At 44.0% G+C, this 13555-nt stretch overlaps 1 protein-coding gene across 4 annotated transcripts in view; it reads right to left on the bottom strand.

Annotated features, from left to right (window-relative positions):
* The window catches only part of samd11 (sterile alpha motif domain containing 11), a 51517-nt gene extending 47409 nt beyond the window's left edge, over window positions 1-4108 (bottom strand). The window contains exons 1-2 of one of the 4 annotated variants that reach the window (XM_035159512.2): window positions 2896-4108; window positions 1623-1714 (exon numbers count right to left, since the gene is read on the bottom strand). In XM_035159512.2, the coding sequence (XP_035015403.1) occupies window positions 1623-1714; window positions 2896-3598 (795 nt within the window). In that variant the 5' untranslated portion in view covers window positions 3599-4108. Of the gene's footprint in view, window positions 1-1622; window positions 1715-2607; window positions 2787-2895 lie in introns of those variants that run through there. The other 3 variants (XM_035159511.2, XM_035159513.2, XM_035159514.2) reach the window with 3 other exon arrangements.
* Between the last annotated feature and the right edge of the window lie 9447 nt (window positions 4109-13555).

Here is a 13555-nt window from a genome sequence, read left to right as displayed (position 1 = left end):
GAAGTGAGGGAGAAAAAGGCTACACCAACCTTAATGCTCTCATATCCCTGCTTACGTCAATAACAAAGTTTTACTGTCAAAGCTGTAATTGTAATGGAACTGTGCAAGCCCTTGCAAGCCAGGAGCCTATCACTCTGATATCTGTAATGAGCCTAAACACAAGTAAACATGCTCAGATTTTGAAATCCTCATGTTAAAAATAAGAAAAATAAGAGATGAGCATTTCTGCTATCTGTTTCCACTGCCCCCTGCCTCCCTCGGGTGATTCGTCTTTGGCTGAACCCTATGTGTTAGGGTACAGGTCTTCATTCTTGGCTGTGAAAAATGTTACCTGTTTACCTGTATCACTCAAACACCTCCGGCTTATCTAAACCACCTTTGCCTTGCGTGCCTCGCACACAATAATCAGCAGTAGCCACGCTCAGTAGCTCGCTAAGCCTCTTACACCCTTCCCTCAAGATTAGTGCTTGGGAGCGACGACAGATGCGCTTCGTGGTGATAAAAACACACACACACACACACACGAAGACAACACACACACACACACACACACACGCTCTCACAACCTGTGTGAACAGATTTGGCGACAGTGAGCCGGCGGTGTGCTTGCTCATAACTGACACAAACACACACGCACAGAGTGGTGATGCCGTATCCGTGACACACCTGCAAGGCCTCGAGGTTTGGCATCATGCCCCTGGCCGAGCCCCGAGGGAAGCACAAGGCAAACAAAAGTTCAACAGCCAGGTGAGGAAACTGATTCAATAGGACAGAGGAGCCGAGCCAACGAGCCAACGAGCCCTTACGTCAGGCAGCCATACTGAACAGCTCAATGCCTCCGAATAAAAAAAGGCTGCTTGATACTCCGCGTCTGTGAAAGGCTGAAAGTGGATTTGATATTCATGCTGAGAAAAATTATCATCAAAGTTGACACGTGTGCCTGTAGGGGCTTCACCGTCAAGGTTACAAAGGGAGAGACAACGCTCCGATATTCTCATACACACACTCACACACACACACACACAATCACTGTTTCATGCATGTCAAGCTGGGTGACAGCACAAATATCACAATGAAATATCCGTGTGCCTATAGTCCTGCTTTCAAATAGGCTGAAATAAATCAAAATTATAGATCAGTGATCTGGTCTATGAGAAAAATAAAATAATAAATTTTGATGGTCCGTACATATCGTTACTTTTTGGACAAATCTGTCATTTTCGTTGAATAAATATAGCTAGATTTACTTGATACAGCAACCAAGTAGGTAAAGGTTTAACCATTAACTTAACTTTGGAATTTAAAAAGTTTTTATAAAATGCTAATTTTAGTTTATCGCGGTATTATCGTACCAAATACCACACCAGTCTTAACACTTATACGTGTAATATATCTTTCCTCATGCATCGTGCTCTTTGACAAGTTACAACCTTCAACAGTGAGAAATCTCGACGGCCATGTTGACAACCCAACGTGTTTTAAATCCTACATAACTACTGCAGGGAAGTCAAACACAATCTAAAATATCCTCATCCTTGTTATCGCACTGTATTAACAAGTCGACAAAAAGGAGGTTGCAGCAGTAACAGCAAGTATGAAAGATGAGGAAGAAATATTCTTACCACTGGAGATGAAATTCGACAACCAGGACAATCGCAGATCGGAGGGTGCACCTGTAAGATTCCTTTTGACATGAGCGTCTTGAGACTTTTCCCTGGAGAAAGAGAAGAAAATAAATGACTTTCAGGGAATGTGTAGAAATATGTTCAAACTCATCACCTGCATGACACAGAATGAGTTAAGGCAACATCAACAAGCTTCAGAGAATAGTCCTTCAATCCATCATCGCCAAACTTACAAAGTTTTCAGAAGAAATCTTTACAACAAATAAATAAATGGATAACAATCAATAACTGAATACAGTGTAAAAGTGGAGGAGTCAGTACCTGGAATTTTCACTTTACGTTTTTGCCATGAAGTTTAATTCTACTAATTTTCCTACCCATGAAGAGAGACAGCAGAGTACTGTCATCAGTCTATACAGGAATCAGTATATTGATCTATAAGGCAATCATTTTTGACCTGGGGGCGACCCCCCCTTCCCCCCTTCCCACCTACACACACACAGACACACACACACACACACACACACACACCTTAACTAGTGTCTGCTCTACCTGAATAAACTAGCGTACGTGAGTGTGTTCGTGTGTGTGGCGAGTGGGTGGGTGCGCGCTCCATGCGTAATTATTGGGTAAAAATACTGTGCAGTGAATGTCAACATGAGATATCTCAGAACGTTATCGTTGCATTGATGCTTAAAATAAAAAAATAAAAAACACCTGTAAAAAAAAAAAAGAGATGATATATTCTTAAATATTTGGTTAAATGTTTGAATTGCTCGCTAAATGGTAACGGTAAACCCTGACGTTGGTGTGAATGAGCAAACTAAACACAACATTTCAAAAGACAGAAAATCCCTCCATGTCATAAAAGTCTCTTCACCCAAGCACAAGTGCAGCTTCACTAAACGGAACCACTCATCCCATAATAATAAAAAAAATACAACTGTTACACACTGAATTAACTATGTCGGTAACTTTTCACCTCAGTTCCGGCGCAGTCTACTCCAGATGCCCCGGGTTTAGCGCACGATCGCAGCCCCAACTCTGTGTCAGAGCCCCGGAGTGTTTGTGGAGGAGATTGCGCCTATTCGCATCTGTCTCCTTACGCACCGACTGCTGCTGTAACCCTTTCACTCCAAAACCCAGCACCCAACCACGACACCCAAGTTTTTTACCCAGAATCGGCTGCGTGTAAAAAGTGGTTCAGTGCCGGTGGTGAGGTGTCCCTCTCTGCCCACGAACCGCGAGGACACTGAAGGTTGTTTCTTACCTTTGTGTCTAATACTCCGTTTCCAGTCTTTGGCAGTCTCCCGTCCACTGACAAACTGGAACTCATTGGGGGTGAGCCACTCGCCCCTGTATTTAATTGAAGGTCCTTTGCTGCCTTGGCACAGTTTATTGATATAAAGCAAAGCCTTGTTTTCGCCGCACTCCACCTCGATGCACGGCTCCCCGTTGTCGAAGAAGGGCTGGAAGTCGGGGATGGAGGAGAACCTCTCCAGCATTAAGTCGTCCGTGTGATGGTGGAGATGCTGGTGATGCAGCGCCGAGTCGTGGAGCCCCAAGTACGCGCGGTGATGGGCGAAAATGTGGTCGTAGGGCGGCGGATGCGGGGTCACCACGGGGATGGCGGTGGCATTTAAAGGGGCCAGGTATTCGGACTGGTTAAAGGCGGTCAGTGCCATGTCGTCTCCATCCAGCCGCTCCTTCTTGATGGCAGGCATGTTAGTGGGAGCCGAGGCGCGCCGAGAACAAGTGAGAAGCTGCTCGGCGTATCCAACTTGAGCGTCCTCTCCGCCTGCGAGTTGGGCTGAGCCAGACTTGGAGACGCGCCGCTTGGTTTTACGCAGAGCCGCCGCGTCGCCGTGAGACAGCGGTGTGTCGAAGTTGCCGGATAGATTCCCATTCAGTAGTTTCCAGCTCGCAGCGGCGACAGCGCTCTCCGCCAGCCTCACAGATCCAACCTCCCACATTTAATCACACTCGCAGTGTTAATACCTGACGAGCTGAGCAGCTCTGAGCCGCGGTCATCATCATGCAACCTGCGCTGATCGTGACCGGCCGCAGCGACGCGTCCTGTTTCTTATGCCTCTGCCTTTAGGGGGGAATTAGAAGTAAAATCTGTTTTTTTTTTTAACAGTCTCTGAGTGGAGGCACAGTTTTCTATGAAATCTTTCAATTAAATAAAAAAAATCAAATACTCAGTTACTGGGACTTTCCACGTGGCCAATTTCCCATCCAATAAAAACATATCAAATAAAAGCAAATGTACATTATACCTCTCCTGTTAGGTTAATTAAACTAATGTGGCATTACTCATAACAAACATGAGCCAAACACATGAGGCTCACGGTATATTTCTCCGCATTAGTGCAGTTGAAAGTTTGGAAAGAGTTGTTTTTAACCCCTGTGTGTGTCGTTGAAGTCACGCTGAAGTTCACAGACCCAGACCAAACAAGATTTGCACTCTCCGCCGCTTCTCAACTTGGCCCATTTAAACAGCGGAGGCTCGGCGAGAGCCCCGGAGAGCAGGGGGGACTGCGAGGGACGGCGCCTCCCGGGCCAAAGAAGAGGAAGCAGCACTGCACATGAGGAAGTGAGCAGTCATTTTCACCCCCCATGCAGCTGAATGTAAAACTTGAGGGAAGCTCCTTTTCAATATTTACAGTTTACAGAGTCAATTCAGATTTTTTTTTTAAGTGAAGCACTTTCGCTGAATCAAGTTCCCACCAATAATTTCCGCTTGTAAAAATCCTGTCTAAAAAAAGATCATCACTTATCTTAAATCACACATCCGCCATAAATTAGACTCTCATCTTTAACCACATTTTCCAAAAGCAAATGACGCTTTATGACTAAAGCAGCAAGGACTGGGCAATAAAAGATGTCAATGTTTATCGCAATATAATTTTCGTCAATAGCAATATAATGAAGATTCAATACCAATATATGAGGTATGCATTGTGTAAGCAGAGTGAAGGAGTGTGATTCATAATGTATCTACCTTCAGATTTGTAAACTATTTGGCTGTTTAAGTGTTCAAATCAAATCAAATATACTTTGTACTATTGTCCCCATGGGGAAATCTTTCTTGGGCCAAAGTGCTACAGCAGCTGCAGAACAGTACAAGCAACATAAAACAGTACACAAGGACATATGGTGTAAGACCCAGAATAATAAAGCAGGCTAACAGCGAGTTGGATATTGCACCTGCTCTAAAAACACTTAAAAAGATAAAACACAAAAAAAGGTATAATGCTTAAAAGATGAAAAGCAAAAACTGGCTTTAAAACCTTAAAACGAGAGTGTAAAATGTGCCAGACACAGTGTAAAGGTTGTTGTTGGTCATTCTCTGCTCATTCACTCAGGGGCAGAAATCAGTCTTCAAACTTATTTCACTTAATTTAAAAATAATAATGTGACATTTATCATGACAATTAACACTATAGGCTGATTTGAAAATGTTTGGCCATATTGCTCTGAAACAGCTACACAGACCTTCAACTTGAATGCAGTCGGCCTGGCCACGTCACAGTTCACCAGATCTACCCATGACATCAGCAGCAGGTCCGCACACTGGGTGTGTGATGTTCTCCTCTGTGTCTAAATTAAAGCACATATTTAGTTATACTCCACCTACTGTGACACCAGCTTGTCCTCTCTCACCCCACGGAAACTGCTCACCTGCTGCAGCTGCTTTTGAGAGACGCGCTGCTTAAATGTGGAGCTGCTGCTGTTAAACCCTCCCTTAAAATGTTTTACATAAAGTTATAGTTTCACACAACTAAACTTGGAAAAAGGTGCTATATTTTAGGGGTTTAAGAGTATTTAAGAGCTCTGTGAAACCTGTGGATAATCAAGTGCAATCATTGTTTACTATACTGCCTCTTTAATAAATGTAAACAGTGGTATCATTGTAAAATGCTGAGTTAAATTGCCCCACAGCTGTTATCAATGACAACAGAGTCAGCAACGCTTGAAATTAATTATCTAGGTTGCGTTTTATACTGGTAGCCGAGGCTTGTTTTCTTGCGGAAGCGGGTCATGGAAGGCTACGTCGCGACTGGAAAAACCCAATAAGCAAGCGTTTCTCATAGTTTTCAAACATCTGAATTTCTTCCCATCCAGAGTCAAAAGTTGCCCTGACGTTTTCAGGCTAAAATGGGGGTTCTCCATTTTTTTAAGTTTTAAAATTCCAGAGTAATGTGGATGCCAGGCGTATCCAAATCAACAACAATATGGATGTAGCCTTAGTGCTCAGATATTACTAGGCAGGGAGAAGTTTAACTTTCAACTGGCAAACTAGTGGGTCGGTGGACAGGTGCTGTAGACACTTGGGATCCCTATAAGAATGAAGTGAGGTTTTTTTCAGCAGATAAGTTTGTTGTTTTTTCTTTAACTTTTACATGGACCAAAATACAACCATATAATTGTATTTTTATCAAATTTGGGGTTTTGAGAAAGTATTTTCAAAAGAGCAGATCATATGTGTAACTTGCTGCTGCAAAGGCTCCTAACTGTGGAGCCATATTCTCTCAAAGCACTTTCTCTCCACACTGTCTGCAGGGCATGTTCCCCTGAGCTCCTGGAGCTGGTGAGCAGGATCACATCTGACCCCCATCAGTGGAGAACCACCCAGGTGGATCCACCGCCGACACATGGAATAGCCATTCCAGCAGCAGAGGTGGGGTCCAAAGCGCTGTGTGTTAGGGGCCTATAAATCAGGCCAAACCGACTCTGACACACACAGAAAGGAGGCACACCACACCGCAGGCGGAAGCGGCGCACGGAAAAGGCCGGAGACCACAGCCCGGCCAGGACTGGTATTATACCTACAGCCAAGACCAGGCAAACACACGGCAGACATTTACAAAAACAGTCTGCCAGGGACGTCACCAAGGATGATGACGGATAATAGATTGACATGTTTCCTTTTGGAGCTGAGGGGTTGTGACGTGTGAGGAGGAGGTAATGGAAATAGTGGATATGAGAGAGAAAACTGATTTTAAAATCACAGCTAAAGAAAAACAAAAGAGTGATTCGATATCTACCTTCACAGTGAACGCAGCCGTAAAAATAAAATCGAAAAAAGCAACATTTTTCAACCAAACAATAATGTCACTTCCCACATGTTGGCAAGTACACTGAGCAATAGCACTGACATAAATCATGAGCCGCTGACATTTATGGCGCATGTTTGCAGAGCCGTTTCTAGGAAGTGGAACACTGCGTTTCAGCTGGGGAGCTTTTTGATTGTCTCTTTATCAAAGCAGCGTTCGCCACATTGAAATGTCTCAGTGGAAACCTTGTTGTTGCATGTGTGGGCGCTGGAGGCTGCACCATCGGGAGAGCCCTGACGAAACTAGTCATAGAGGGGACACCCGTGCCCACTCCTGCACACCCACACCCTGTCCCTGATCGTGACTCACTCTCGGTGCCTCATCACGGAGGAGTTCCCCAAACTCGTACGGTGACGACACTTTAACTTTCACATCTTCAAAGAGTGGTTTGAGCGAACTGAGTCGATTTTTCCACCAGGCCTTGTCTTTCTTTTGTTGATAGAAATATGTGATGCGATGGGGAAACCTTGTTTAACCTTTCTACAGCATATGTGAGCATTTCTTATTACTACAGTATAGAAGAGTCCTGTTACAGGAAAAACCCACTCCTGCTCTTAAACCCCATTAATTTACAATGAATTACAGAATTCCAATAACAGAAGACGGTATTGTACTCTGTCAATAGCCAGTTACTTCTGTTTATATGTAGCTTATCTGATCTCCCATGGCACAAAGTAAAGATTTTTTAACTCTAGACTCAATTTATAGGTATTCAATTAGTTGTGATTTCCGATTTCACAGCAAAACGGATTTTACAAGACAAAGTAAACGTCATACACTGATTATCTGAAACGGTAAATGTGTTTTCTATGGTACATGTTTTCATCCACCTGTTAATGCTGTGTACAGGTGCACAAGGTTACTGTCTACAACTGTTTTTAAAAATCATCCATTATCTGTACCGCTTATCCTTGAGGGTGGCATAGCCGCGGAGCCACCCAGCGGACATTGGGTGAGAGGCGGGTTACCTGGAAAGGTCGCTAGCATACCGCAGGGTCAACATGTAGGGACTCTCACAAAAACAACCACACACTCTCACACCTACAGGCTATTTAGAGTTTCCAGCTCACCCAACCGCAATCTACATGTCTTTGGACTGTGGGAGGAAGTTGGAGAAAAGCTACACAGACATTGACAGAACATGCAAACTCCACAGAGAAAGATCCTGTCCAGCCATCAGGTTCAAGCCAAGAACCATACCTGCTGTGAGGCAACAGTTCTAACCACTGCAACACCTTTCCCTCTTCAATAAAACTTATTAATATATAATATATGATTGACAAATACAAACCCTTCTTGTAATTACAATTTCCTTTTCAGCATCGAAATACTGTATTTAGATGTAGCTGAATGTAGCGTATGTAGATACAGTTATGCTGAAGACTTGTGGATAAAACCGGTTTGTATAAAATCATCAGTCACAATTTATAATTCAAGGTGACATCAACAATGTGCTTGTTTAGATCGAGGATATTTGATTTATATTGATATTAGAGAGACAAATGGTTAATGATTCCATTTGAAAAGCGACAACCTGTGAATATGATGAGGGTGCTTTCATACCTTGTTTGGTTGAGACCGTCAGAGGTTTCAGTTAGTGTGAACCAAAATAACAGGCGTTAAAGGTTCCTCCTCGCACCACAGTCCGGACGAACACAACAAAATGTAGTCTGACCAGAAGAGGTGGTGTCGGTCCAGATCAAACTGATGGTTTGCAGAGTGAAACCTTTTTTTGGTGATAGTTCTGACGTTGAGATCAATTGCAGGAAGTAGAGACATCATTAAAAAAAAAGGATAAGAAGGGGAAGCGGTGCGCAGGATGGCTTGTAGTCTTCGCTTCCGACGATTATGTTTGAACGATGAAGACCTTCATTTTGCTGATAGTGATACAATTATAATATCACAGTGGCAACGAAATTAATGAAATGAACCAGTTCAATCAAGTTCTCCATTCAAACGGAGAGCAGACAACGGCAGATTTGACAACATGCCGACGTCAGACGCACGCCGATGTCAAGTATAGGACACATCCTATGTAGGTGATGACGACAGGAGGTACATATGTAACAAGTAATGTTATTTAATGTAATTCTTTAATGCACTCCCTAAAACGCAACATGAAACTGAAAGTAACCAAATCAAATCTAAACAATGTAACAAAGACAGGAACGTTGGTTCAGACTTTCAGGTGTAAAAGTCTTTTAATGATTAAAACATTAAAATTGCTGGCAGAAATGTATATTATGTTGATCTCCTGCCTAATAAATGATGTGATTGTTGTAGCACTGGTGCTATGGAGATATGTTTTGTGACCTTTAGCTCCACAGTGTTTCTCTGCTGTAAAAAGAAGCTACCAAACAGTAGTTCACTCCGGAGCTCGGTGACATCAGGCCCCAGTCTGCAAACCATAAAGGATGTTTACTGAAAATGTGGAGGACGGTTACTTGGCCATGTAATGAGGCACAAACTCGGCCCTTCCTCCAAAACGCGGTTCATGTCCGCTGCTTCCTCTCATCGGCCGGCGGGAACCCCCCTGACGCGGCCCCCGCCTCTGCGCCGTTGTTGGCAGCAGCCCCGGAGCCGCAGCGCTGCCGGCGGGGGAGAGAGGTAATAAATAACCCGGGGAGAGGAGCGGAGACCGCCGGGCGGTGCACAGTCTGACCTGACAAATACTCACTGGAAAACCATCAGAGAGCGAGAGCCCACCCCTAGCGCTTGGAGCCAGCCTTTCAGACATGAGCTGCAAAATATATAGGCCTGGCCACGCCGGGGAAAAAAAGAGAGAAAAGAGAGGAAGACAGGCAGGAGCGTCTCCCTCTCTCCCCCACATCCACATCCACATCCAGACACCGCCGGAGACACGGCGAGAGTAATTAACTATTTAAAGCACAGTATGAATTTCTGCAGAGAGCGGAGGCTGCAGCTTATGTCTCGTCCAATTTCACCAAAGAAACACGAGACACTAAACACACCAGAGGAAGTTGGAGAAATAAAAGCAACTGAAGTTCTGCTGGAGGTGTTTAGCCAAAGACTGAACCCTGTTATAGAGTCAATTTAACCCATGAGTTATACTTGTGTACACTTTGGAATTGGACTTTTCAGGGGCCTAAAACCTTCAAACATGTTTTACAAACATCATCATTGGAGCACAGATTCAAAGCGTGAGGGGTAAAATTAGAAAATAAAATATATTTTCTCACCTACATCAAGTGTTATCCACCCATGCAAACACTCTGACAAGATTGACGTGTCAGTCTGATATTTCTCCATAGAAAAATGGAGGTGAAAGGGATTTAATTTGTGGCGCTCACAGTAAAAAGTAAGTAGTGTCATATAATAACCAATAAACCTCACTGTCAACAGGTTTCACGGGTTTCTTTTGGTCCAATGTAAACTGTTGATGTTGAGGTCCTTTGATGATCCAGAGTAATGGGTAAGTCCTGTAACATCTCTCGTAATGGGAATGACCCTGATGCCAATTTTCTACAAGTTTTTGGGACCTCAAAGAAAATCTAATTCACTCCCATTGTAATTGTGTGGTTGCAAAGAATCTAAAGCAATATTCAGACATGAGGTCTGGACATTTTCCAGAGTTGGCCTCTCACATATGAGATTGTCTGGGTCAGACAAGTCCACAACAACAAGAAAATATCCGCGAAATTCAGGTAAGGGATGGCGCCTGGGTAGAGCATGGAGGAGGCAGGACGTGACGTTTAAAGGGTTAGGGTTAGGGTCATTCTCGAAAAATGTCTGGAGCAACAAACTCAGACATTTGCGTCTCTTCGGAAAATTTCAGGAAAATGAGAGTGAGAGTTCAGTGCATGTCTGAAACCAGCGTTTAGGTCAATTCTGACAATTTAACTTTCCACATTGCTAGATACCACAAAAGATGAGCGAGAAAATTATTTAAAAGAAAGTACCCATTTAATTCACATATGTAGAGGAATAACAGGAAATCCAGGCATGAGAATTATTTCGCAAAACAGTATGATTAATGTTCAGGGAAGATTCTGGTTATGGGAAATAACAATTGTAGAGATGCGCAAATCGGCTTGGACGTCATCCTAATCCGCATGTGGGCTTGACTCATCCACCCATCACCCACCCAAAGGAATTGCTTTCTCCAATTTAGAGACCTGCATCCGCATGAACATTCCAGAAATAAAGTACCATCCACTCTGCCAGGATTTAAACAACTCAATGATGCGCCCGGCTGCGCTGAATGTGCGCTCACTTGCAGCGCTCGTTGCAGGAATGCACAAGGTTCTCTTTGCAAGGTGCTGCAGGGGTGGGAATGAGCGGCTGTTTCTCCCCAAAAGAAAGCACATTGTCCTCCGATGACTCATCCAATTGGCCTACTTCACCAACCCAAACCCATCCGCTATTAATCAGAAATGTTAATTTTGACCCACCCGATCTGCGGTTCAACCGCATGTCCGCGGGTATAACTGCTGTCTGCGCTTCAGTATAGGCTAGGGAATGGTTAGGGTTGGGGTTCGGTGCCTACAACAATTGGTTGAGGTTTGGCAAAGACTGTAGTGACAGTTAAACAAAAGAGGAAACATTTGACGGGACACACACTGGAACCGCCACTCCCCCATCCACCAGTGTGATTCTCCACACACTTACCTCAGCCTCACTACGTAAAGGAAATGACTTCCTATATTGGCGAAATGGACGTGATCCCTTGAGATGCTGTGTCGTTCAACGAGATGACTGAACCAGTAATGTATCTAATATCTGTGGCATGATGAAGTGTCACATAGCTGTCGTTACACATTAAACTGGAAAATCAACTCGATCCTAATTCACAGTCTTCATCTCCCTCTGCGTTTCTGAATCGCCGTGCTGTTAGAGGAGAAAAAAGCTAGTCAACACTTTTGCTTCAGGTCAACCTTCTGTTGTAGCTGTTAGTACTCATTAACTTTATTTGCTCCTTTAAAACAGTGCAATACCTTTGCTGACTCATCCTCATTTTATCTAGACATGGAACTTCTCAGGGGTCCTGGAGGGAGTTTAGCTCCCCTATGCAGGAATTTGAGGAATTTAATATCAGAAAATGTTTCAGGGGATCCAGTCTGTGGCATTTGAGTGTGCTATGTTAGCAGACATGGAGGAGCATCGCACAGTAGAGGGGAAAAATGTGGATCAGAGTGCTGAGATTCTGACAAGAGTCTTTGGAGAGCGCTGCATTTGGCATCTCAATACCCTCCATCTGGTGATAGTGCTAAACACCACATCAAATTTCAAAACTTTTCATTCTCAGTGTTTGTCTCTAATTGCTCACCAGGCAGTGTTTCGGGCCACTGTGCACAGTCTCAGAACACCAGCTCCCTTTTCAATAAGTAAAATTTCTCCTTTTTTAAAAGTTTTTTTTTAACAGTGTAAGTACACAGAGACCTCTGCGCTATTTTTATGGTTTAACCTAGGCCTTAAGCTAAGTCTTCACCCAAACACTCGCCCGAAAAAAACAGTTTCAACACTGAACCAGTACAGGAACACAGGGCTGCAACTCCAGAATTTCAGAGTTGGCAAGCAGGCGGAGTAACATTAGACCCTGGAGGGGGCTGAGGAGGGGGTTGTGCTGTCGTGCCGGCGCCCTTGGCCTCCCCCGGCTGATCTGGGGGGTCAGGCGGCTGTCTGTGATCCCACACAGCGGCTCTTCCACATGGGATTTATTTTCTTGCTGGATGGGCAGGCAGGCGGCCCAGGAGGATTCTCATTTTAGACCAGCGTCTGTAGCTGTCAACGCCAGCCGACAGAGGCGAGCGGACACCCGACCCCGAGTATCCTCCCTCAACACTCCCCTTTGGACTCCCTCCCCTCCTCCCTCTATTCCCTGTTCACACACAAACACACAGCACACGGACACACACACACACACACACACACACACACACACACACAGAAAATAATGATTTCACAGCCTCTCATTTTGTCTAAATGAAAGTTTTATTCATTACGACAAGGCTGGAAATTATAAAATTTAAACAATTATAACGATTTTTTTTAGAAGATTGTATTCCAACACACGCGTTTGTCTCTGATTATAAAGCTCTGTGGTGAACTCAAAGCTTCGAGGAGCAATGAGCCAGGTCTATCTAGCAAAAAATGCACAGCATCTCCCCCTTCCTCCCCAGCGCCGTTAATAATTTGTGCAGTAAAAGATAGCGTGCCTCTCTGAGTTTGTGGGAGTTATTGGCACAGTATTCCCCACCATATTTGTGCGAGGCAGTGATAGGAACATAAATTATTTCTTATCTCTTCCGCAATCCATTTTTCAAAGGGCTCACTCTGTGTTTGAAGGGTAGCAGCGCCAACTGCCAAAGCCCAGATAGCAGGCTACATTAGCCTTCAAGAGATTCGACTTAGTGATTTCAAACAATGCAATAAGAGGAAAACTCATTGATACGAGCACAGCCATATATGACCATAATTTAATACCAAATTAGGCGCCTGGAATCCGACAAGATCAAACACAATGGGCAGCATTACCACGACTACAAAGAAAGACGTCGTTGTGAGGTCCTTAAGTTAAATGCAGGCTAATTGAGCACGTTGGTGGTGTGGACTTGAATGGTAAATTTCTGATAGATTCTACAAAGTTTAGTGGTAACCAAAGTCGGCACCTTGGACACAAACTTGAAACTATTTCCAAAGTGTCGCTGCAAAGTGTTCAATCAACACTGAAATGAAAAGTCTATGGACAAACTGATGCCATCGGAAGTTAGTGATAGATTCAGTGCTTTGAATTGTGCATCGCTGAAAGCATAAGCAAAGTCCTTGTAAATCACATGAGCCACTTAAGGC

This window comes from Hippoglossus stenolepis, chromosome 6, assembly GCF_022539355.2.
Source record: "Hippoglossus stenolepis isolate QCI-W04-F060 chromosome 6, HSTE1.2, whole genome shotgun sequence".
NCBI lineage: Eukaryota > Metazoa > Chordata > Actinopteri > Pleuronectiformes > Pleuronectidae > Hippoglossus > Hippoglossus stenolepis.
Note: the sequence above shows the minus strand (reverse complement) of the source record. Positions and strands in the feature narration are given on the sequence as shown.